Source organism: Pelobates fuscus, chromosome 9 (genome assembly GCF_036172605.1).
Source record: "Pelobates fuscus isolate aPelFus1 chromosome 9, aPelFus1.pri, whole genome shotgun sequence".
Lineage (NCBI taxonomy): Eukaryota > Metazoa > Chordata > Amphibia > Anura > Pelobatidae > Pelobates > Pelobates fuscus.
Genome location: NC_086325.1, coordinates 144506964 through 144533516, shown reverse-complemented (window position 1 = coordinate 144533516; position 26553 = coordinate 144506964). Strand labels below are relative to the sequence as shown.

General features: G+C 39.8%; 1 protein-coding gene across 1 annotated transcript; it reads left to right on the top strand.

Annotated features, from left to right (window-relative positions):
• The first annotated feature begins 608 nt into the window (after positions 1-608).
• IDH3G (isocitrate dehydrogenase (NAD(+)) 3 non-catalytic subunit gamma) lies at positions 609-26547 on the top strand. The gene is made up of 14 exons (XM_063432657.1): positions 609-722; positions 1747-1788; positions 4310-4321; positions 6128-6225; positions 6319-6434; positions 6518-6578; positions 6723-6855; positions 7992-8125; positions 8209-8311; positions 21988-22134; positions 24577-24671; positions 24830-24890; positions 25738-25842; positions 25935-26547. The coding sequence occupies exons 1-13, from the start codon at positions 654-656 to the stop codon at positions 25837-25839; spliced, it is 1173 nt and encodes a 390-aa protein (XP_063288727.1). The 5' UTR covers positions 609-653; the 3' UTR covers positions 25840-25842; positions 25935-26547.
• The last annotated feature ends 6 nt before the right edge of the window (positions 26548-26553 follow it).

Below are 26553 nucleotides of genomic sequence, written 5' to 3'. Positions count from 1 at the left end.
CTGTGGGTGACGTGTCCCAGCCTGGCCCCAGCTACCGCCCACGTCACCAGCCGTCCAGTCTTTACTCCGCCCTATTTGTTGATGGCAAATTATAACCACCCCCCCCCCCATTTGAGTGTAGAAAAAAAAAAATTCGAAGTGAAAAGAATGTGATAACTGCAAGTTATTCGAAGGCTGATTTAAAAAAAAAAAAAAAAAAAAAAGTAAAACGGACATAGCGGTGGCTGTATAACTCAATTTGTATTATTCACGCCTACTAATACGGGGTTAGCTGCTAGTTTTAAAAATGGCGGCCAGCGGTGTGATCGTATGGAAAACAAACATGGCGTAGTGTTCGACGCGTTTTTGGATGCGCCACTAAGCGCATGCGCAGTGACAGACTATAAGGCGGAGGATATATGCGCATGCGCAGTGACTGACTAAAGCGGATGATATGTACGCATGCGCAGTGACCGACCAAGGCGGGTGATGTAAGCGCATGCGCAATTACAGACCATGGCGGAGGCTATGTGCACATGCGCAGTGACAGAAGAAGGCGGATGATGTGGGCGCATGCGCAGTGACAGACCAGGCAGGAAGTTCTGGGCGCATGCGCGCTAGCCTTTCACTTTGAAGTGGTTGGCGCAGGTGTCAAATCCTTAGCAACCTCCATCATGGCGGCTCGCACAGCCTCAGCGGCCTATCGTCTACTGCAGTCTCCTCTGTCAGGGCAGCCCAGGCAGGTAATGAGCACCTCCATGGACCTCACACACCTTGGCCAATCACACAGCTGTCAATCTCATATGGTTTGTATTGCTGTCAGAATGTGGCACAAGGCAGGACATTAATCAGCTTAATCAGGCTGCTGTCATTAAACCCACCAACAACTGGCACAAAATGGGAAAATGATCTAAAAGAATACACAGGTTCATGAGTAAAGGGACAGTCTTGCAGTTGTTATGGTGCCTTGGTGCTCCTCATTGGAAAGATGTTAAACCGTGTTAGTGTGATGCGATAACTTACCTGGGTACCACCGGGCGCCATATCTGGAGAATAAAGCGCAGCTGGGGCAGGACAGCATTTGTTATTATTATTATTATTATGTTATTATTTATATAGCGCCATCAAATTCCGCAGCGCTTTACAATGGGTGGACGAACAGACATGTAGTTGTAACCAGACACGTTGGACACACAGTAACAGATGGGTTGAGGGCCCTGCTCAATGAGCTTACATGCTAGAGGGAGTGGGGTAAAATGACACAAAAAGGTCAGGATAGTATTACACTAGTGACAGTTGCAGAAGAGGAATCAGTCGGGAGCTATTAATAGATACGCTTTTATGAAGAAGTGCACTCAGTAGATGCTCCCAGGTTTCAGCGAAAAAGTCCTACTTGACCCTCTTTTGCTCTACAAACAATTTACATTTCTTCTGCTAGAGAAGAGCGGATGTGGCTGGTGGAGCCCAGTTACTTTGTCGAACCTTGCTAAAACATGTTGACATAATACTGTGGGACTGTGCCAGGTCGCTTTCGGCACCTTAGCCACGACAACAGGCTGTCAGTTTTATGGTGCTTGGAATTTTCCTTTAACACCATCATATTTCCCGGTTATCTGCTCCATTTTAACTATTGTGTTATCTCTAATTCTTCAGATTTATTTATCTCAATTTTTAAAACATTTTTTTTACATATTCCACTTCCACCTTTTAGATGTTGCGATTTTATTTTTTTGTTTTTTTCCCATGACTGACATGTTTCATTTTCAGGTTCTCTCTGGATTATGGACACATAGCAGGGATTATTCTTCGGTAAGAGTCAATGCTTAAATATGACTTTCATAATTAAAGGGACACTATAGTCACCAAAACAACTTTAGCTTAATGAAGCAGTTTTGGTGTATATATCATGCCCATGCAGCCTCACTGCTCAATTCTCTGCTATTTAGGAGTTAAATCAGTTATGGCTCTGTTTATGCAGCCCCTGACCACACCTCGCCTGCCTGTGACTCACCCAGACTGCATGGAAAATGGTTTAATTTTCAACCAGATGTTAAGTTGCTTTAGATGTTTTTATGCCCTCCCGGTAGATGAAGGCTTTAAAAAAACAAAACATTTATTTACGTTCCTGATTCCAGCGCCGATGTCCTTTGACGCTGGGTGGGATAGTACACCTCCTTCAATGTAATCCAACGGGAGGGGGGCTAATGCGCATGCGCCGCAAGCACATTAGGCCCACCCCATAGGAATCCATTGGATCAATGCTTTCTTATGGGGATTTAACTGATGCTGGATGTCCTCATGCAGCGCGCAAGGACGTCCAGTGTAAAATATGCGACCCAAAGTCGCCTTGCAAGCAGGAAGCGCCTCCAGTGGCTGTCTGGTAAACATTGCACTTTCTCTGAATCCGCAATGTTTTACATTGCAGGACTAAGGAGGACAGGACACCGCTCCCAGACCTCTTCAATGAGCTGAAGTGGTCTGGGAGTTTACAGTGTCCCTTTAAGTTATTACGCAATATAACTTCTATCTTTATAAAATACTGAAATGTGACAGCTGTTTTAATTCAGTTGTATTTATTTTTTTCTATCAAGAAGAATATCTAAATCTTTATTATTTCATCATTTGATTTGGTGGTCATTAACTTTTAAACAATATGTATCGTCCTTTAAAGACATCTGCAATGCAGCTCTTTTTTCCTGTCCCCAGATGATCATTTATTAAGGTCCCACTCAAATTCAATCAATTTTAAATTGATGAAAGAAAACAAAATCCAATTCCAGTATTTACTTTAGGCGGTTAGTATGCAACCCTTGTCTATTGTTATATTTCCAATTTTATGGGTATCATGAAAAGTTCACATTAAAAGGAGACTTTAAGCACCAAAACAACTTAAGTTTAATTAAATGGTTATATGGTGTATAGATTACTCTCTGCTCAATTCTCTGCCATTTAAGAGTTAAATTGCTTATGCAGATCTAGCCAAACCTCACCTGGCTGTGACTCGCACATGCTCCTTACACTTTTCCTGAAAAATATGCTAGATTTTTTTTTTTTAGAATTTCTTATCTTCTGTGCTAAAGCCTGCAACAACCTATTCTGTGCGAAAAACGTTCAGTTAACGGAATCTGTTGCCTCTATATAAATGGCAATAATAATAATTAACAGACCAGAGGATAAGAACCTCTAAAATAAACCCACTGTGCTGTTAGATCTGAAAGAAAATTAAACCATTTTTCCACAGAGGCAATATGGGTGACAACCAGGCATGTTGTGGCTAGGACTACAGAAACAAAAGTGACGTAACTCCTGAGAGTGCAGGGCATGCTTTATACACCAGCACTTCTTAAAGGCTTCTTAAAGCCACCTAAACAACTGTGATTTAATGAAGAAGTTTTGGTGTATAGATCATGCCCATGCGTTCTTTCTGTTCCATTCTCTACCGTTTAGGAGTTAAATAGGAGTTATTTTTGTTTATGCAGCCCTAGCCACACCTCTCATGGCTGTGACTAACAAAGCCTGCATGAAAACAAAATGGTTTTATTTATAATTAGATATAACGTACTTTAAACGTTTTTAACTTCTGCTTACTTCCTGCTCTGTTAATAGCTTGCTAGACCCCGCACAGGAGGCTCCTGCAGGGTCTAGTATGGTCAGAGCTGGAAATAAGACATTTTTAATTAGACAGAATTAACAATAAAGGAAGATTAAAATTTAGATGGCTCTTCACAGGAAGTGTTTAGGCAGGCTGTGTAAGTCACATGCTGGGAGGTGTGGCTAGAGCTGCATAAACAAATTGATTTAACTCCTAAATGGCAGAGAAATGAGCAGTGAGACTGCAGGGGCAAGTTCAAGTTCTATACACCAAAACTGATTCATTAAGCTTAAGTTATTTTGGTGACTATAGTGTCCCTTTAATTAAGCTATAGTTGTTTTGGTGCTTAAAGTATCCCTTTAACTTGTGTATTCTAGTTTCGGGGCTAATAACTTATCATCATAGTGTTATGTATTTTTTCTATAACATGGTAGTATGTATAAGTGCTGATCTTTTTTAAGATTAGCTTTTTAGATTTAGTACATTTAAAAAAATGCAAAATGGATGAACAGTCATTAAGAGGCTGTGCAAATATATTAGATTTGTCTTTTATAGTTTCTTAGTTTACAAATTCAGATACAACATGCAGACCGTTTTATATTTTATCAATATTAACTTATTTTAAATGACTGGAAAAAAATGAACTCTATACTTTGCAATAAGCCAAGATTTGTACCAGAATTGTCCTTGTCACTCACTATCCGTCTCCTTTTTTTTTTCTTTTCCATGTTTTATCAGAATCAAATCATAGTAAGTATAAATTTAAATTGTTATGTTTCTTATAGTACATCTGTTGATGAAATTACAGTTACAGCAGTTGCAATATTTTGAAGGTAATTATTAAACTCAGGCTGTTGAAAGCTGCCATATTTTTTTTCTAGTATATAAAGATAACTTTTTGTCACTTCTTATATGATTTAATATCTGGTCTTTCTTCTCATATTACCTGGCTAGGTTCCTTGGACAGTCTTGTCCAGGTTGTAGATATTTGCAACCTTTTTTTTCCGTTCCCAGATTTTTTTTGTTTTGTTTTTAGCTAAGGCCAGAATTTAATCATTTTGGATAAGCTTTTAAAATTATTTAATTTATTTGGATTAACTTTTTATTTTTTTAAGTATTTTTTAAAAATATTAAAAAAAATAAATTTAAAAAAATATATGGGTATATCACAATATTTAATATATATATATATATATATATATTAAATAAATTTAAATATTTTTTTTAAAAGCTTATCCAAGAATATTAAATCAAGGTCTATATTAGTTCAGTGCAAAATCTTTTTCTCGGTTTAATTTACATGTTTAGATAAGCACTCGTTACTGTACTGGCTCCTTTATTGGCTCTTTATGGTTCTTTGTCTCTTTTAGGAATGGTGAGCTATTGCATACTTGCATTTCTATACATCCTTAATGCATATCATTGGGGCATGTAATAAGCAATAGTTGATATCACAAAAATGCTTGTTCTTTTAAAAAAAAAAAACTATAGAAGCATATTTTCCTGATTTTGTAGTTTGTATGATATCGCAATCTTAGCAAATTTCTGCTGGGAAAGAAAAATGGATGCTTCCTATAGGCTCGACAAAGCATTTTCACAAAACCATAGTTCAGCGTGTATTTTGCCATCCCTCAAATATTTATTTTTCTTCTTCATATAATGCATTAAGTAAAAGGTAAAAAATAAAATTACATAAGGAGTCTTGCTGCCAAATAGTAGCCTCTGATCATCCTCCAATGAAGCCCATGTCGTCCAGAAAGTATGAAATCTCATGTATAGTTACATCTTATCTAAATAATACATTGGTTACAAATCTACCCTGGAATGCTCTTAGAATTTGCATCACATGCCTTACTTTTGCCTTGGCCAAAGGACATTTTATGATCTAAAATGAAATACAGAGTAATGTGTAATTTTTTTGGTATTCAAAGTGAATAATTCAGCACTGCAGAATATGTAAATAGCCGAATTGGACAATATCTCCTAGACAGGTATGTATTCAGTTCACCTAGTTTGTAAATAGAATTTTATTGAATATTCTCCAAATAAAAATAAATTTGCAAGGTATATATAGGCAGGTCAAATAGTATAAGTCATATCAAGATTATAGACACATAATCAAGTAGCTTCAGACAGCCTGGTGTATAGCAACTATCACAGCCATAGAAGGTGTCTCAAAGAGCACTATTTAATTGAGCTGTGTCAGCCCAAAAAAACGATGACTCTCCCCTCTCATAGTGTGAAATCACCAAATGGAGTAGGGGTGGGCCCTTTGGCAGGACCGGTGATAACCATCCCATCCCATCTAGAGTCCTAAATCCCCCATAGGTGTTAGGAAATTCCTGTAAACAGAAGAAGGAATCCACACACTTGTGTCCTGCAGACCTCAGTGTAACCAGGCCTGGGACTGGCTAACCCCTGATCCATGTAATGGACAACAGTATAGTCCAGGCACTCAAGGTAACTTGTGCAGCAGTATAATTGGAATTACAGGCAAATGAAGAAATGTCTTATTACTAAGATTGTACATAACTCACCTGTTCTGTCTGTTTGTAGCCCCCACCTGCCAAGTATGGAGGAAGACACACAGTGACCATGATACCAGGAGATGGGATCGGCCCGGAGCTCATGTTGCACGTGAAGGAGATTTTCAGGTATGGCTTAATTCAAATGTCAAGTTCCTAGCAAGGATAATTCACAGTTTGAGTTTTGTTCCTACGTTACATACGCTATTTTTCCTCGTCTAGGCATGCCTGTGTACCTGTGGATTTCGAGGTGGTTCACGTGAATTCAACTGCTGCAGATGAAGATGACATTCAGAACGCCATCACCGCCATCAGGAGGAACAGGGTGGCACTGAAAGGTGTGTTCTTATCCAAATTCTTTCTTTGCCTACATTCCTACTGGGGCCTAAATATAAACCTTCATCTTTATTCTGGCTTGCAGGTAACATTGAGACAAACCATAACATGCCTCCATCCCACCGATCTCGAAATAACTTGCTCCGGTGAGTCAAAGTTCAGGTTACTTCTAGTATACTAAAGCATACGGAGATGTAATACAAGTACAAATTCACTGAGAAATCAAGAGTGCTTTTATACATGTACATGCTTAAGCTTTTAGATTAACTTGTTGTTCACTGTGTCCTCAGCACCAGCCTAGACCTTTATGCCAACGTCATCCACTGCCAGAGCCTGCCTGGGGTGCAAACGCGCCAGAAGGATATTGACATCCTGATTGTGAGGGAGAATACAGAGGGAGAGTACAGCAGCCTGGAGCATGAGGTTAGGAAACACTACGCAGTCAACTTAATGCCACCTGGACCCAACACCCTTCTTGCACATTTTAATGATAATCTTTGGTGATGGGTCTCCTACTAAAGTGTTGAAAGATATGTTTGACTTTAAAGCTTGGGATTTTTATTTTTATTTTTGGATGTTAAACACATCTTAACTATTAACAGATGGGTTTGCTATAGTGATACACTGATTTTACAACAGTACTGTAATAAAGTAGACCTCTAAGTTTTACAGCATCGGGAATGAAGAGCTTAAAGGGACACTATAGTCACCAGAACAACTACAGCTAATTGGATTTGTTCTGGTGAGTAGAATCATTACCTTCAGGCTTTTTGCTGTAAACACGGTCTTTTCAGAGAAAATGCAGTGTTTACATTACAGCCTAGTGATAACTTCACTGGCCACTCCTTAAATGGCTGTTTGAGATCCTTCCTGGGTCATGGCTGCCTAAAATGCATCCAAACATTGTGTCTCCTCCCTCTGCATGCAGAAACTGAACTTTCCTCATAGAAATTCATTGATTCAATTCAGCTCTATGACGAGATGATTGGCCAGTGCTGTGTTTGAATCATGATGGCACTGCCCCTGATCTGCCTCCTTGTCAGTCTCAGCCAATCCTATGGGGAAGCATTGTGATTGGATCAGGCTACCACTTCTGATGATGTCAGCAGACTGCTTGTTTTTCTGAGGCAAACAGCATGCAGAGTTACATTTTCAGGCTTGAATACAGTAAGGTTTTGCTGTGTTTGTGGAGGCATGAGGGGCCTAAATGGTGATTTTTAACACTATAGGGTCCGGAATACAGGTTTGTGTTCCTGACCCTACAGTGATCCTTTAAATTCTAGTAGTTCATGATTGTCTCACTGCTATAGTCTCCCTCTCTTGTTTGGTTGTACCATTTCTTCTTGCAAAGTGCATTTTGGTAGTTTCCAAGCAGTATTGCTATATTCATTTTTAGTTGTTAATTTCTTTTAGCCTGTTCTCTGATAAAGCCTGCAGTACAGAGTATTTTTCCATCAACGAGCTGTCCTCATATTTTGTTGGCGGTGGGTAAAGAATTGCCTTCCAGTTAATAATTTATAAAAAATTTTTATATAAAACTCATTCTTTCTGTCCTGTAGAGTGTGTCTGGTGTTGTGGAGAGCCTGAAGATCATCACTCGGACAAATTCTCTACGCATTGCAGATTATGCGTTTAAACTGGCAAGAGAGCATGGTCGCAAGAAAATCACAGCAGTACACAAGGCTAACATCATGTATGTTGACAGCTTTAATACAAGGACAGTGTTGGTTGGGGTAAAAGTGCCCGGGAGTCATGATGTTTTTATTGTCTCTACAGGAAGCTGGGTGATGGACTCTTCCTTCAGTGCTGCAAGGAAGTTGCATCAGGGTATCCTGATATTACTTTTGAAAGCATGATAGTAGACAACACCACAATGCAGGTAAAGAAACCATCATCATCCAGTACAACCGCTCTGTTCAGAAAACATCAAACCATAAAAAGGTTTAACATAAAACAATTAGACAGTGGCATCTCTAGCTTGCAGGAATGTTCCATGGAAGTATTCATGTGATGCAAACGTTTTTTTCATCTCCAGAGGAAGGTCAGAGAAGAATAGACTTCTAAGCATAGAATGATAAAGCAAGAAGTATACCACCAGTAGTGTAGAACAGAGCAATTATCAAACAATGGGTACTCCCAAAATGTGTGCTTCGTCCACATGCTATAGTTGTTTTCAAATGATCAAATTGTAGCATCTTGTATATTTAAGTCTGTCGTCAGTCATGCTGCTCAGTGGCGCTACATCATTCATTTTGGGACAATCTCTTAAGATACACATTTTCCTGAGTTTCATCAGACTTTTTTCCATGGAATTGGTTTTGTTTTGCAAACACCGTCCTTATACACAAACAACTGGTTTGATTTGTGTCAGCCCATCACAGACAGTAAGTACTAGTCTAGAGCGTTGGTTAGGTGCCTTTATAAAAATCCTTTCCCATGCCTGCTCACAGACACAATTCAGGCAGGATTGGCCAGGCCACATACTCCTTTACTTCTGTCTACGCCCCGACCTCCGTAGACCAAGCCTTCTGGTCACAACTGTCCTCCCACCTGCAATCCCTCCCTACCACCTATACCATCATAGGTGGCGACTGCAATTCGGTTCACACACCGACTCTCGACAAAGCATCGAGGACCTCGGAAGGACCACGGCCGTCTGGAACGGACGCACAGTTTTTCCACTTCCTCCACACTCACCACCTCCTGGATATCTGGAGAGCACAACACCCAGACAGACCTAGACTACACCTTCTTCTCCCACCCATACAACACATACTCCCGAATCGACTCCTTCCTCATCTCCTTAAACACCCAGGGTAACACCTATATATATATTTTTTTTTAAATCTTGTTTTTATTTACATTTTTATATTGATTACATCGGTCATTGAAGATATGACCCAAACAGACCATAACATTTTTGCCAATTGAATATAGATTTATAAACAATATCATCACATGCAGTATCATTTATCTCTCTTACGTATATTGCAAACCATTATCTTGTCTTGTTTACAAGTGGGGAGGGAAAAAAAATAGATTAAAAAGATTTCTTTCTTTCTCTTTTCCTTTTCATATTTATTTTTTAAGGGCTATGTAGCAATATTCATCATTGGCACATACTGATCTCTTATTTCCAACCACTGATGCCATCTTCGTTTGTATAGATCCTCTCTACCCTTAACTCGGCTTGCCATTTTTTCATAGAGGCTAAAAGAATCAAATCTGCTCAAGACCTCTGATATTGTTGGTGTTTGTGTTTGTTTCCATTTATAAGCAATGGTCATTTTTGTTGCTGTTAAGCAATGAATAATCATATATATTGCTTCTTCCTTGAGTTGTCTAGGAAATATATGGAGTAAAAAACATTCTGGTCTGAATGGAATAGTAACCTTCAATGCTATCCTAACATTTTTTTCTATATCCTCCCATAGTTTAGTAATGCTCGGGCAAAGCCAAAATATATGTATATTTGTATAATGTATAATATATGTATAAGTATAGACCCCTCGTGTTTTAAACAACGCCAGCATAAGTTGCTCGTCCCTGGAAAAGTATGTGCTAATTTGGCTGGCACCCAGTACCATCGCATAATAATTTAGCAGTAAGTTTCCCAGTGATTAAGACTACAGGAAACCTAGTTTTCCTTTGTGCCTGAAACCAAGTTGTTAGCGGGAATGATTCCCCTAAATCACTTTCCCATTTTAGAACATATTTCTGTTTCTTAGGTTCCCCCTGTGTTAGCAGAGTGTTATAACAAAAAGACAATGCTTTGCTGTTAGGCAATTTCCTCATGCATTTTAGTGCAAAGGGTGCTGGTGACTGAATCTCTTTTAATTTTGTTTGTGTGTAGAATATTCCTAATCCTTAGATATGTGAATATTTCTCTGGGTGGTAGGGATTACTATTTAACCAATTCGGGAAATGATTTAGCACCTGAGCCATTAGGTAATGACCGTATATGGCATACGCCTAGCTGTGTCCAAGGTTCCAGCTGCAGGTCTGGCGTATAAACTGTCCTACTGAAAGTTTAAGAATTGACTCTCTCCATATATGGAGAAGAGTTTTTGTAGTTGGGGACAACTCTGTTGCCTTATTAGGTACTATACTCCCAGACCATAGTGTGAACGATAATGAGCCTTGTAAAAACCGTGCACTTTCTAGTGCCAGCCATAACGGAGGAGAAACTCTTTCAAGTATTGAAAGACCTTGAGCAAGTAGTGTAGCCTTATAATAAGTTTTAACATTTGGAACACCTAAACCACCTTTCGCAAATGGGGGCCAAAGCTGGTCTTGTGCAATTCGTGGGGGTTTCCTTTTCCAGATATGCGCATTGATAAGTGCCTGGAACTTCCGAAGTATGGTATTTGGAATGGTAATTGGTAATGTCCGAAAAAGATATAGACTATGGGGCAAAATCATCATTTTTATTGTTTGCATACGACCCAACCAGGATATTTCTTTATTTTCCCATTTTTTGAGTTGGTGGTCTAATTTATGTATTAATGGTAGATGGTTTTCTTTTATTATCAGCGTTTGTGTTATGGGAAGTTTGATACCTAAATAGTATATGGATGATTTGCGCCAGTCAAATGGGTATAGTGATTTTAAGCGTTGTGTAGTAGCTGTTGAGAGCCCTAATACCAATGCCTGTGATTTTTCTGAATTATTTTTATAATATGACAATTGGCCATATCTTTCAAGCATGCTCAATAATTGGGGTATTGATGATTCTGGATCTGATAGAAATAATAGGACATCGTCTGCAAAAAGAGCGATTTTTAAATCCCCTATTGGGGTATTTAAACCCTTAATTCCTTTCTGGGCTTTGATATGTCTTACTAGGGGTTCCATGCACAAAATTAAAATCAGTGGGGCTAGTGGGCATCCTTGTCTGGATCCATTTGTAATTTGAAATGATCTGGACAAAAATCCAGAGTTATATATTTTGGCCACAGGATTAGAATAAAGAACCCTTATATTATTCAAAAAAGCTAGGGGGAACCCTATTCTTAGCAATACTTCCTGCATATAAGACCAGTTTAGTCGATCAAACGCTTTCTCTGCGTCGAGGGCTAATAATAAACCCTTCTGTTTGCTGACTTGTGCCCAAGTGATTAAATTTAAAAAATGGCGGGTATTGTCTCCTGGTTCTCTTGACGGTACAAACCCTGATTGCTCCGGTGAAATCAAATCTGCTAACATAGGTTTTATTCGTGTAGCCCAAATTTTTGCATATATTTTTATGTCTGTATTTAGTAGAGAAATCGGTCTTAAATTAACACATTCATTGGGCACTTTAACTGGTTTGGGTAAAGTAATAATATGGGCCAAAAGCATTTCTTCCGGTAAAGACCCAGCTACCTTAAAATAATTAAATAAATTTGCAAGATGTGGTGTAAGTTGAGCTTCAAAAATTACATAGAAATTATTTGAAAGACCATCTGGGCTCGGAGCTTTATTTTTAGGAAGTGTATATATCGCCTTTCTTACTTCATCTTCAGAAAACTGTTCAGAAAGAACATTACATTGTTGAGTAGTTAATCTAGGCAAATTAACCTTAAGAAAAGTAGATATTTCATCTTTTGAAGGCTGGTACGTCTTTATATCCAGCCTTAAATTATATAATTTTTGGTAAAAGGAGCCCAACTCCTCCACTACATCTTGCGGATTGTACAATTTTATGCCGTTTGAATCTATCAAGAATGGAATTTTAGTCTGTAAATATTGGGACTTTAATTTGCTTGCTAATAATTTACCAGCCTTATTGCCCTGCGAGTAATGTCTGTTTTAGTTTCCTTAATTGTCTCTCTATTATATTTACGGACATCTCTTGTATTTCTTGTTTAATTTTAGCTATCTGTTTAGATATTATTTTAGTGGGGTTCAATTTGTTTGCTTTATCTAATTCACTAAGTTTGTTTAACCCCTTAAGGACACATGACATGTGTGACATGTCATGATTCCCTTTTATTCCAGAAGTTTGGTCCTTAAGGGGTTAAGAGACTTTCTTTATCTGCCAATATCTTTCTTTTCTCTATTGAGCCTGCTTGAATAAATAACCCTCTCAGGACTGCCTTAAATGTCATCCATTTTATTACAGTACTTGAAGTATCAAAGAGATGGTCATTATAAAAAGACCTAATTGCCGTGCTTATTTGGGAGACTAGGTTTGTTTGATTTAAGAGAGATTCATTAAGGCGCCACCCCCCTTACTGCAAATTGTGTTCTAAAAGTGGTGACAACCGGTGCATGATCAGACCAAACCCGTGTCCCTATTTTTATCTCAGAGACATTCATTAATGTTAATTTATCCACTAGACACATGTCTATCCGAGAGTAAGTGCTATGTGCATTTGAAAAAAAGCTGTAATCTTTATCGTTTTGGTATAAACTGCGCCATGTATTGTATAGATCACACGAATTAATGAGTTTAGAAAATTTTGTACTCAGGAGGGTGGTCTGGTATAACGGATGTTTACCATTACTCCTCTTTATGTCCATGTTTGGATCCAATATGCAGTTAAAATCACCGCATATTATAGTATAGTTATGATTTTAGAAAATGCTCTACTCAAAAAATAAATATGTGACTTATTAGGGGCATATATCGAGGCAACTGTTAATTGTATTCCATTTAAGTTTCCTACCACAACTAGTAGCCTCCCTAGCTTGTCCCTATATATTAAATCCTGTTTAAATATCCAATCCTGATGGAACATTATAGAGACCTCTTTTGATTTATGAGGTGAGAAAGCATGGTAAATCTGTGGGTATTTAATGGGTTTAAATGTAGGAGGGTTCCTTATACAAAAATGTGTTTCTTGAAAGCATATTATTGATGCTTTAGAGTTATTTATCTCCTGTAGTGCGGCTCGTCTCTTAAACGTCTATTTAACCCGTTAACATTCATAGACATACAATTGAAATATTGAGCCATATTAAGAAAAAATTAATTGTTAGCTTTAACTTGTAATAGCCAGGCATATCTCTGTGAATATAGGTTATTTTATGTTTAATTTGACAAGGAGATTTTTCTTTCTTTCTTTTCTTTTCCTTCTCCCCTTCCCCTCTCTTCCCCTGCCATTTCCCTTTTCTCTCTTTCCTTCCTTTATCTCCATTTTAATGCACAAATGCATTGCCCTCATAGACCTAATAAGAAATCTATTAAAAACTAAAAAATGAATTAAAAAGAACAAACAAAATAATCAATTTTAAGTGGGGAAGAAAAATAAAAAGATATAGAAAAAACAGAAAAATATTTACAGTAATTCTCAAATTTGAGAATAATTTTGGGGTCGCATTGGGAAACATCCCAATAAGCATCCCTAAGAGGGGTTGTGTGGAACGGTCCCGTTCCTGAGCCTTTAATCTATTTAATCTAACATTATTATTTATCGCCTTTAATGTCTATTAATCCTAACACCTGCTCTTTAGTGATTTACATCGCTAACAATTCTCTAAATCACCTCTTGCAACTTCCAAATAATTGAAAAAATACAAATGGGGATAAAAATAGGAATAGCTCCCAACATCTTATTGCTCAAAGAGCTGAGCCCGGTGCATCACACTATCGTGTCTGCTTAGCGATATTACATAATACAAATAAATAAATTGGGTAAATATATAGCTATATAACCCCCTGGTATAACTTGCTGCTTTCTTCAACTTTGCATCATTGTAAGATAAAAACCAAAATAAGTAAACTATATACTCTTTTTTTTTTTTTTCTTCCTTTCTTCCTTTTATTTATATATATATATATATATATATATATATATAATGTATGTATGTATGTGTGTATATGTATATAGACCCTGGGTACAACCTGTTAACGTGTAAGTTTTGTAACTCAACATATACTTTGGTTTCCAATATCATTTATATGCAGATGACACGCAAATCTACCTGTCCTCCCCTGATCTCTCTCCGCCCACCTTGACTCGTGTTTTTGACTGCCTCTCTGCTATTTCCAACTGGATGGCTGCTCACTTCCTTAAACTCAACCTGTCCAAAACAGAACTTCTAGTTTTTCCTCCCTCAAGTGCTGCTACTCCTGTTGTCTCCATCCAAGTCAACGGCGCTACTATCACCTCTACCTCGCAGGCTCGCTGCCTAGGGGTTCTTTTCGATTCTGACCTCTCTTTTGCTCCCCATGTCCAATCGATAGTCAAATCCTGTCGCTTCCAACTCAAGAACATAGCGCTCATCCGCCCATATCTAACGCCGAACGCGGCGAAGATATTGGTTCATGCTGGTGTTCTCTCTCGCCTCGACTACTGCAATCCCCTTCTGACCGGTCTTACATGTTCCCAGCTTGCACCGCTGCAATCTGTAATGAACGCGGCTGCGAGGCTTATTTTCCTGTCCGGTCGCACCTCCCACGCCTCCACGCTCTGTCAGTCCCTGCATTGGCTTCCAGTTAGATATAGGGCCCAATTCAAAATTCTGGCACTTGCTTACAAATCCCTACATAATGCTGCTCCAACATACCTATCCTCCCTCATACACAAGTATGTCCCGTCGAGACCCCTGCGCTCATCCCAAGACCTACGCCTATCCTCTGCCCGGATCCCCACCTCTGACGCTCGCCTTCAAGACTTCTCTAGGGCTGCACCTATTCTGTGAAACTCCCTTCCCTCCTCAATCAGACTTTCACCCAGCCTCCACTCCTTCAAAAAATCTTTGAAAACTCACTTCTTCGTTAAAGCGTATCAATTAAACTGTCAGCAGGCTTCTCATCCCCCACCCCATGACTCCTTTCCTGCAACTGTCAAAAATGACCTACCAAGCACTCAATAAACCCTTCTCTAACACACTATTTAATTCCCCTACTTCAACCCGTTTGTGTCACTATACCCCACTCCCTCTAGCATGTAAGCTCATTGAGCAGGGCCCTCAACCCCCTCTGTTCCTGTACGTCCAGTGGTCTGATCTCAATGATGTGTCTGTTAGTCCACCCATTGTACAGCGCTACAGAATTTGTTGGCGCTATATAAATAATAAAATAATAATAATAATAATAATATACAAAGCTCATAGGTAAACTAAAGGTTTATTGAAGTATAAACCCTTGCTATAGCATGTTAGCTTATCAGCTTTGCAACATTGTAACACATATCATCAAAGTAGCTAAACTGCAGGCTAATCGGTGTATAAGCTTTAAATGCAACAAATTGTCTTATTGGCTTTTAAAAACGTTGTAGCAAAAAGAAACTAGATTAGATAACAATAAGTTGCTACTGTATTTACCACTGATAAATCCGAGCATACCATCCAGCTGCATGCTGCTCAGAGAGGAACCGAGTTTAGCATATTGCCTTATCTGCCCTGTAACATACCAAACAGCTAAAATAAGCCTTGAGCTTATTAATATATAGCCTCTCTTACAACCTGTTGATTTATCAACTGTGCAACCCTGCATCGTGCAGAATATTAGGGTGAGTGGGAACTTAAAAATATATAAGCCCCAAATGCTTCATATCAGCTTTACATCATTACAGCATAAAAAAACAAGCTGGATAGTCTATAAACTTATAGAATTGATATACAATAATACCGACTATCTAACTCAAGACCTACATCTTATCAATAATTAAGCCATTTATTAATAAACCAGAGCCTAAGATCGTTAAGAGCTTGTAAGTATACAAGTCCGAGGCATTAATAATCAATTCTGTATCAGTATATCGTGGAGGAGCTAATTAGCTGAGCTGTGAACTTTTACACAGTAAAGTCAGCTATCTAACTCATATCTTACATCTGCAAGTCCTTAATTACTAAATTAAAATTATTTAAACATATACACTAGAGCTGTGGACTTACAAGAATATAAATGTGCAAGTGTCAGGAGCAGCTATTGCTTTATTATCTTTGCATGGTTGTAACATATAAAAGCAGAGCACATTAGCTATAAACTTTCAGTCATATATGCCCCAGTTATATATCTAATATTTCTGAACCATATGTGTCATTACAGCAAAAAAAAAAAAAAAAAGGAAATTAATTAAGATATAAACTTACTAGTGTGTATGCTGCTGCTAAATCAAAACATAGCTCCCGGCAGCAAGCTACTTAAGAGAATAGCCTCGGGTGCAAAGTCTGTCCCTTATCAATTCTACAATATACCGATGGGTCAAAATAAACCAGTTAAATGAGACTTTTATTTATGTCCCAGCTAACCTGGCTAGTCCTGCTTTAAATCCTCTTTGATTTATAGCTTTAAATTATAACTGTAAAATAAAATTAGAAAGCCTCTTCTCTTTAAAGTGTAACCTAGCACATCAATTACTTGTTACCTATTCAATTAATCCGTTTATAATTCCTTTGATATCCAAAAAATAGAAAATAATTACATTAAATTATGTCCACTATTAATTATTAATAAAGTAAATATAACAACATAATTATCTGTTTCTATAAGCAAAAATAGTGGAAAAGTAGTGGAAAAGAGAGAGAAGAAAAGAGAATACCATAATGTAAACAAAAATAAAAAAAACCTGTTTAAACATAGTATACCAGACTGCCAGTCTTATCGGTCTTTAGTCCCGAAGTATGTCTTGTCATGTAAAAATCCCCTGCAGGAGTGTTATAAGATTAGTTGCGGGTGACATTGCCACAGTTATTATACTTCACAGACTCACTGTAACGGATTTATATCCAGCTTGTTAAACATTCGTGGTGCTTGAAGTTAGCAGGTAATAACAGCGATTTTTTTCTTATGTTTTAAACATTATTTCCCTTGCAGTTGTTACGACTGCTTTTGCCGGGGGTCCTCTCAACCATCAACCATTCTGGCTGAATCTTCTTAGGGAAAGACTTGGATACGGCTAGTGCCGTTCTGGACTCTTCAATTTCAGCTTCTTGAGTAATCTCTATACCCCACTCCTTTAAAGTGTCCAGTCCTTCTTTTGGATCATTGATGGTGGTCAGTTGGTTGTTATTCCAAATCAGCAGCTTTGTCGGGAAGCCCCATCGATAAGCCATTTTGTGATCACGAAGATGCTTGGTAATGTATGCAAACTCTCTTCGTCTGGCCATAGTTAAGGTTGATAAGTCTGTAAATAGCGATATCCCGCTATAAGGTGCTGGTAAGGTTGGCTTTTATCTTGTCTCTTTAAGGAGTGCCTCTTTAGAATTATAATGATGAAATCGCACAATTATGTCCCTTGGAAGATCTGCTGCAAGCCTGCGTGGTTTTGGCAGACAATGTGCCCTATCCAATTCCCACAGATTGCCATTTAAAGCTGGTACCAGCTCAGAGCACATAGTCATAATGTAAGTCTGAATTTTATCACCTGTTACAGACTCTGCTACACCACGAAACCTAATGTTATTCCGGCGAGACCTGTCTTCTAGATCTGCCATTTTATGCCAAAGTTTGGCATTCTCCTCCTCAAGTTTGTGGAGTTTATCTACCACCTTGTTATGCTCAGAGTGTAGCTCCTCAGCCCCCTTCTCCAAACAATCAGTACGATCTCCTAATTCAGCCAATTCTCGATGGAGGGTTGAAGTGATATTAGTGAAGTCATCTCGGATGGTAACCCTCAAGTCTTGGAGTATTTGCTTCAGGTATTCTTTAGTCACCTGCCCGTCTTCCATGCTACTTTGTGGCAAGTCTGTGTCTATTTGACTTTCCGTCTGATCCCCTGACTCCGGAGAATGAGCTCTGATCTGGGCGTCCTCTTGGGACTGTTTTTGGCGCTCCCTCTTGCTATACCGTGCTGTATCTGTCAGCTTAGTTTGTTCAGCTGGAGACATACCAAACAGTTTTTAGCAATCTATAGCAGTCTCAAACCGGGAGCTATTTTTTATTTTTTTTTAAATACCTCGTAAGCGTCCCAAAATCGCCGGTGTTACAAATCGCTATTTGTAACTGGTCCTTTAAATGGAAAATTGCCCTGCTTCCCTGGATTGTGGAGAAGCCTATTTGCCAGCCTCCTTCCTCATGACTATGGCCCCTGGAAGATTGTGCCCCTGAAAACTTATTAACTTTTATTGGGTGTGTATGGCCCTTTAAGAACCGTCTGGGGACATATTGTGACTTTGCTGAACAATACCCCTTTAAGACTATGTCCCCAGACCCGTAAAATAACTTGCCCCTGGCTCTCTCCTACTTGGTTCAGTAAATAGGGCTTACTGAACCAAGTACCACACAGGCGGACCACCCAGAAGTTAAAGTATGCAGGCAATTTACCTCCCAGGCTGTGAGGTTACTGCAGGTTAATTGCACGTGGCGGCGGCCATCTTTGTTCAGTCGAACGCGGTCAGCGGTGTATGCCAAAGATTCTGTGGAACTGAAATCGGCTACACATTTTACCGAACACCGCTGACCCTTACCTTCTTCCATACTGAACTTGCAGCTCCAGAGACTAAGTCCCGTTCGAAATGGGACTTAGTCGTTTTTCCGCATGAAATTGACCGACCGCACAGCCCAAATCTATGGAACTGTTTTGGGCAGGAAATTGTGCTTGCGGTCGGTCATAAAGGGACCTCCAGCTAACTTTTGATCCACTGGAGGGATTTGGCTGATTTTTGGAAGTGTTTATGTTTGATGTGTGCTGAGTTCAAATATGTATATGGAGATTGAATGTATAGTTTTAAAGTTACAGTGTATGTGTGAAAACTGTATTTTTACTGTATGCTATAATTATGTTATATGTTTATCTGAAGGGAGGAGACGTGGGGGTGGTACCATGTATGTGATTGGTTAATTTCAACCTCCCCCTGGGAGTGTCCTGTGTGTACCTTTTTGTAATAAAAAGCAGGCTGGGTGTCCCAGTCCTCCGTTCTTCTTGACCCTTCAAAACGTAGCCTCGTCTCGTTATTGGAGGGAATTGCTGTATCACACTGGGGATTGCTATGCTCTGCATATTCCCCTGAGCTTAATCACTTAGCTCTTTTAAGAGCTTGTTCCGGATACGCTCTCCTGGAGGAGAGGTCTTCCCCACACGGTCCTGGAGGACAGAAGCCGATCCAGGGTGGAAGGAAGACGGCGCGGCTCCAGTTAAGCTACGGCGGTTGTGGAGTCTGCGGTGGTTGTGGTGTCGTCTGCAGTGCTTGGAGTCCTCTGTAAGTGCTAGGAGCATCCATCAACGGAGGGTACTCGGTCGGAGTACACGGAGCTCCGTTACAGCCGGCTTTCTATGCACTGGAGGCAGTAACAGCAGCAAAGGTAGCAGATAAACGTTAGACTGTAAGTAGTGGCCAAAACGCTTCTCTAGCGAAACACTCGCTTCTCAAGGCTCTCACGGAACGGAGCTCTCACTCCATGCGTCCGATGATGCCAGAAGTCAGGCACACCCCCCGACTGCCAGGTATATAGGAAACCCCCCTGCCTCTATAGGAAACATAACGTGGTCAGACCATGCTGACATCTCCTTAACACTAACAATCCCCAACATAAGACCTTGGACCTGGCGTTTGAATCCACACCTACTTCACAACAAAAGCAATAGTAACCAACTTACAGTAGTCCAAGATCTCCTTAAGAGTCTCACACTAGTGGCCACCTCTAAGGCCATGATGTGGACCAAACAAAAATACTACGAGAAGGGAAACAAAGCCAATACAATGCTGGCCAACTGCCTTAAAACCACTATAAAATCCAAATGAATCTCGTCTATCTGCACCCCTGACAGCATCATAAGCAACATCCCCAAAAAGATTGATGAGGTCTTCCAACAATATTTTACAACACTATATAACCACACCCCCAACACCCAGGCTGACCACATCAAAGCACAAACTTTCACATTCCTACGTGACCTTAACTTCTCCATGTTAACGGAGGAACAGAGAGATCTTAGAACGTCACTCCTGAGAAACTATCCATAGCTCTGGGCGCCCTCAATCCCAAATAAGCCAAGGACCCGATGGCATCATCGCCCTATACAATAAATAATTCGAAGACATACTTGTCCCAAAACTATGCAATGTCTTCAATGTACTCCTTAAGGGCGATCCCCTTCCACCAGACATGATCCAAGCCAACATCACCCCAAACCTGGAAAACCCCTAGACGAACCCGGCCACTGCCGCCCCATTTCCCTGCTGAACTTAGACCTTAAACTGATGACGAAAGTTATGACAAACAGACTGAACCCATGCTTAGAGAAACTAATAGGACCAGACCAGATGGGCCTTGATCTGACTAGCCAACCTCACACGCCTCCCGATGACCGTGGTCTCGCTCGACGCCGAGAAGGCTTTTGACCGCCTACTATGGCACTACTTATGTGATCCTCGATAAATTTGGCTTCCCACCAAACTTTAAACACTTTTTTTATCCACAATGTATAATACACTGTTCGGCCACTTTCTGATCCCCAACACTGCCCCCCCTCCCTTCCTTCCCAATCCTCAACAGTAACCGCCAAGGCTGCCCCTTTCCCCCTTCTGTTCTCCCTTTCCCTTGCACCCCTCCCTGAAACCATTAGACGCAACAAAGACATAGAAGGAATTACTGTTCGAGAGGAACACTTCAAACTCCTTGCATATGCGGACAACATCCTACTAACAATCACAAACCCGGAATCCTTCCTGGCAACCCTTCTTTCCACGATAAAGGAATACTCGAAAATATTCAACTACCAACTTAACGCCTCTAAATCGGACCTGCTCCCAGTAAATATCCCGACGAGCTCATAGCTACCCTGAAACACAAATATCCAAATCACCAAAAATATCTTGGAAAGTATAGACATGCACAGGCTCACAGCACAAATCCATGATACCCCTAAACTTTCCATAAAATATGGGACCCTTGGATGGAAGGAGACACCACCATGCCATCGTAACACTCCCTCTTGAATCAGGAGAGATGATTACAGCTCCCCCTGCTAATATTTAATTTGAAAGATCGACGCCTTCGCACCGCTCCCCCCCCCCTTCTTTCCCCGTGGGCATGTGTACCACCCACACAATCTCTTAACCTCCCTTTCTAAACTCCCCTCTCTATCCCTTACCCCATATTCTAAAACGTATTAGCCACCCAATGACTACTACCACTACCTCTCAAGCTGACAACACTCCGGAAACACTCGACAAGGCCACCGACCAAACACCCCAATTATCGAAGACCAGAGAAAACAAGATCAACATAACCATGACTCAGACCCCAGATGCCTCACGGACACTCTCACCCTATTGGCATCCTCACACCGTGGACCCAATGCCAGTGACAGTTACACTTAACCCAATATATAGAGTCTGGTACATTAGACACCAACCCTCGAAGACCAGGGCAAGTCAAATTTCCCCCAGAAAGAGCCTTGGTTACTGGACGGAGCTATACCCCACTGAAAGTGTAAACAAGCAGCAGCCAGACTACCCCACCCTGTTTCAACTGTAACTGTGATTGTCGAAAACCCACTGTTCATTGGGGTGGCATTCACCACCTGTACTTTGTTAATGTTTTGTTCTTAAATCCTGTCTTGACCATACTATTGTACCTGACATTGTTTTGAAACAAAAATAAAGAATCTTTAAATAAATCCTTTCCACTGTTGGTTATAACACCAGCTGCTTAAACATTCAATTATGTTTTTATTGCAGCTTGTATCCTACCCCCAGCAATTTGATGTCATGGTGATGCCCAACTTGTATGGCAACATTGTAAACAACGTCTGCGCTGGCCTGGTTGGTGGTCCCGGACTTGTACCAGGGGCTAATTATGGGAGCGTGTATGCAGTTTTTGAAACGGTAAGGAATTCGTTTTTGGTTTTTTTTTTGGACCACTAAAATCTTTCAGCTTTGCTTTTCTTGTGGAGGCAGACTTTTTAAACATGCAGTGCATTTTGACTTATGATGAAAAGACTTAAGATACATGGCAATTTCTTCTAATCGTGAACCCACTGTATCAATTTAAAACATCATCCACAAAACCGTATGTTACAATCAACATTGAAGAGGAATGTCTTCGAGGGGGACACAGCATCAATGCCTTTACACAGTACTGTTTGTTAGTAACCCTTTTAGGGATTGGGAGCAAATGGGTGAAGAGGTCTATGCCAGGGGTGCCCAAAAAGTAGATACCCGGATGTTTTAAAACTACAGCTTCCGTGATGCTCTTTCATTCTAAAGGCATGCAAAGCCTGGGAGTTGTATTTCTCCAACATCTGGGGATCTGCCTTTTGGTCACCCCTGTTTTATGTTTTCTGCTTGCTGTGAACTGTAATGCCCCCTGATTCTCAGCTTAACACACTTATGTCTCCATACCAGTGTTCTGGATTACAGTGTGGGTAACAATGCAGTACACCTTGTCACTAAGGAGCTGGGTGTAGTAGTTTTCCCGTGCTTTGTAATTCTTATCATTTCTAAAGGTGGAGCAATGTTGCAAGCTCTTTAAAGCCCACCATTTTAATAGCATTATTTTAAGAACCCAGACTCTCTACCAAATTAGGTCCTTTGTATCAATTATATTGGTAAAATTGGCATCTTTCTATGTGGTCTCAGTGAGAACAGCTCCCTCGCCAGTAGTCTGGTTGTGATGGGCAATGGCTATTTGATGGTCAGACTTATGCTTCAACATTTCACTGGGTAAATTCTATAGATTTTTTTTTTTTTTTTTTTGGGCCACAGATTGACCTTTCCTTTAGACTTCATATTGATATCCTGCCCTTATTCTAAGTTTGGTGCTCTGTTTCAAAACAAATCTTGTCCAAACCACATGTAAAGGAAACTGATAATACAGCAAATGCTAATTCCAGGGGATGATGAGGACATAGAATCCATCTTTTTAAATACAGGACTATATAGCTGTTACAAATCCAGCTCTAATAATTCACCATGGCCCTGTGTCCTGCAGTGAAATTACACAACACGTAATTGTGATACATGTCAAACTGAGATAGTATATTCAGAATAATCCGTACACTGGTTACATTATCAGCAGATCAGAGTTGCGTGCTCTGTAACGGACACGACCGCTGATACACAGCTCATTTCTGAGAAAACATTCATACTCTCTGGATAATTTTCATGCTATTTATTTGGATATATGTTTGACACTAAATAGTGCTTTAAAAACAGCTCCTCCTCACTCTGATGTTAAATATCGGGGGAGTTAGGGGAGGGAGTTGCACTTAAACGTAAGCCAAACAAAGAGTGTGAAAAGTAATTGATGAGCATAATTGCATGTTCAGATGGGAGCTGTGGATTTGTCAGAGTCACGGTTACTGTAATATGTTAATCTAATTTGGCTCATGCACAAATCCAGAAATTCCTTTGCTTAATTCAGATCCTTCTCTCTGAAAAATTCCAAAACTACCTGAGCGGCATTGTCACTCCAGCTCCCCACAGCCCTTGGAAGCTCCAGTACACGTCATAGATTTTACTCTCTATTGCCAATAAGCCAAACCAAATGTTTTGAAACCTTGCCCTTTGTATCTACCCATGAACTATCCCTGTAACAACTGTAATGTTTAACAATTCATTGTGTATGTTTGTCAATCGAGTATTGCTTTATGTGTCCCTGGATGGATTTGAAAAGAAGAAAATCTTTCCTACTGATGAAAAGAAATGTGATACTATAATGAAAAAAAAAATCTGCCATGGACCGAATGGTTCTTATCTGCCGTCACATTCTATGTTTCTATGTCCCCAGTGTGAAATGCTGTTAATGTAGAATAATTGCAACGTCAAGGTAGAAAAAAATAAGCAGGTTCTCTTCCGAGTGCATGGCCCTACACCACTTTCAGTAAAATAATATCTGAGATTTGCATTCCAATAGGAGAGGCTAGTAGCAGGTAGTATGTCTAAAAAACATCTTTATGTCTAATTTTTGTAATATTTAAAATAAAGAGTTAGGCAGACTAAAGTATCTAAAAATGTACAAACTAAATGGGGGGCATTATATGCTAAAGTAGTAGTTTCTCTCCTCTGGACGCTTTCTCAACAGCGAGTGTGTGTGTGTGTGTGTGTGTGTGTGTGTGTGTATTTTTTGACATACTTTAGTCTGCCCAACTCTGTATGTCTAATTTTTATATTCCTTAATAAAGAGATTGCTTGTTTAGAAATACCTACTCACCAGTGCAAAGCTCAGGTGTTATTTTACCTGTTATGCTTTCTGCTAAAGTATTTAAGAAAAAGTTATTAATACCATCTGTATGACATATTCTCATGGCCCTTTCTTGATCTTCACAGGCCACCAGAAACACAGGAAAGAGCATTGCCAACAAAAACATTGCAAACCCCACAGCCATGCTTCTGGCCAGCTGCATGATGCTTGACCACCTCAAGTAAGACCAGTCATTCCCCAGAACCACCACCACATCATGCAGCACTCCTTTTCTTTTATCATACCACTTTATGTATCTATGAGCAATACTCAGTCTTATTGCTCAGGATGGAACTTGTGTCCATGTGCTCCCGTACAAACATCTGTCTGTTTTGGCAGGTTACACAGTTACGCAACGTCCATCCGGAAGGCTATACTGGGCAGTATGAATGAACACCGGGTAAGTTGGACATCCTTCTTTAATGAGTGACTGGACAGGCTGAATCCTGAGTCAGTTGTGAAAGCTGGATAAGTTCCAAACCAGAACTGAGGAATTATCACTGACTAAGGAATTCTGTCAGATGCACCTGTTCCAAATGTCTCCACATAACGCTAAATACATTCCGTAACATTGACAGCAAGGACTTTTTTTTGTGTGTGAGAGCATGTGTGTGCGCGCACGCATGCACACACACACACACAGAGCATGCTGTAATTCCACTAGGATGTGAGTGTGAACCAAAAGTAGACCTCTTGCTGTTGGTAGAACAGCTGAATAACTTGCTTTTTTGCCACCCCTGGTCTGGATGGTGTAAAATCGATCTGTATAAATATTAGAAAGGCAAACAATAGTTATTAGCCTGGGAGATAAGAATTCATTATTATTTTCACTGCCCCTTAGATTGTTTTCAAACTGACCAAAAACAGTCAAAAGATGGAAAACAGGTGAAATGTGTAGCACTTTGGGTGAATCCGTACCTGGTTTGTCTTAAACGTTAGTCTATATTCCTGGATTTGTTGGTACAGGGGATGTTACAAATGTTACAAACAAACTTCGAAGTACCCAACAGATACAAGGATCACACACTTTTTCAGGATTTCATTGTCCGTAATTTAATAGCATTATACCCTAAAACGATACATTTTGCCATCCTGCAGTCCTACAATACAGAGTAACAAAACTATTGGCCATGTTGGCCAGATTGCTGTGTTTTTAGTTACATGTGGATACATGTATGGTTGAGGTATGAATCTTAAATGAAGCTTTTACTCAGTTACACAAGTGGCAGCTTTTTTTCCATTTACAGATGCACACGCCTGATATTGGAGGTCAAGGCACTACCACTGAAGTAGTGCAGTCAATCTGCAGGCAAATTATTATCAAGAACGGCCGTGCAGTAACAGTCTGAAAAGTGAGTAATCCCAAGGCTTATTGTTCTGGTGAAGAAGCGGGTTCTTTTTTAACAGATTGTTAATGGGTAATTTTCCTTCCAATATCTTAAAGGAAGCAAGTGCTACAGGAAGAGCACAAATCACATGGCTAAAGGATGCCTAGCCTCGTCGCAAGGAATGTGAGCCAGAACGTCCCTCTTTCAGTCATTTGTCATGCTGCCTTTTACTGTCCGATTCCACATTTTTGAGCAATTGTGCCCCAAGTAGTGAATGGGGATAATATACTCCACACCCCTCTGTATAACCATGACTTTGCTTTTTCAAATTACTATTGTTTGCTGCAGAATTCTCTGGCATATTGAAAGCTTAAAGTAACATTTAATTAGGGGAATAATTGGGGCCCTTGCTTTCATTTTGCGTGTTTGCATGTTTTGTACAAAGCCAGGTCAGTGCCCAGAGATCTCTTCTACTGAATGTAAGTGTGCTTTACTGGAGTATTTATCGGCACTTGTATATAATCATCAGTTATGTAAGGGCGGTTTATACACTAAACTGAGTTACAATGAACTGAAACTAAATCGCTGAGTCAGTGTTTAAACTTTTGTTTGTTGTCTGTGAGATTTGATCCACCGCAGAGGAATATACTTATTCATTCAATACCGTTTGATGCTACCAGGCAATTTTTCTTTGTGGAAGTAAATAAAATTATTCACTCCAATATCCAATATGCC

What these genes read in the sequence shown, in the direction of transcription:
- IDH3G (XM_063432657.1), top strand. Translation starts at nt 654, where the DNA reads ATGGCGGCTCGCACAGCCTCAGCGGCCTATCGTCTACTGCAGTCTCCT. An exon ending in TGTCAGGGCAGCCCAGGCAG is followed by an intron (nt 723 to 1,746) that starts GTAATGAGCACC and finishes TTTCATTTTCAG; the next exon opens with GTTCTCTCTGGATTATGGAC. An exon ending in TAGACAACACCACAATGCAG is followed by an intron (nt 8,312 to 21,987) that starts GTAAAGAAACCA and finishes TTTTTATTGCAG; the next exon opens with CTTGTATCCTACCCCCAGCA.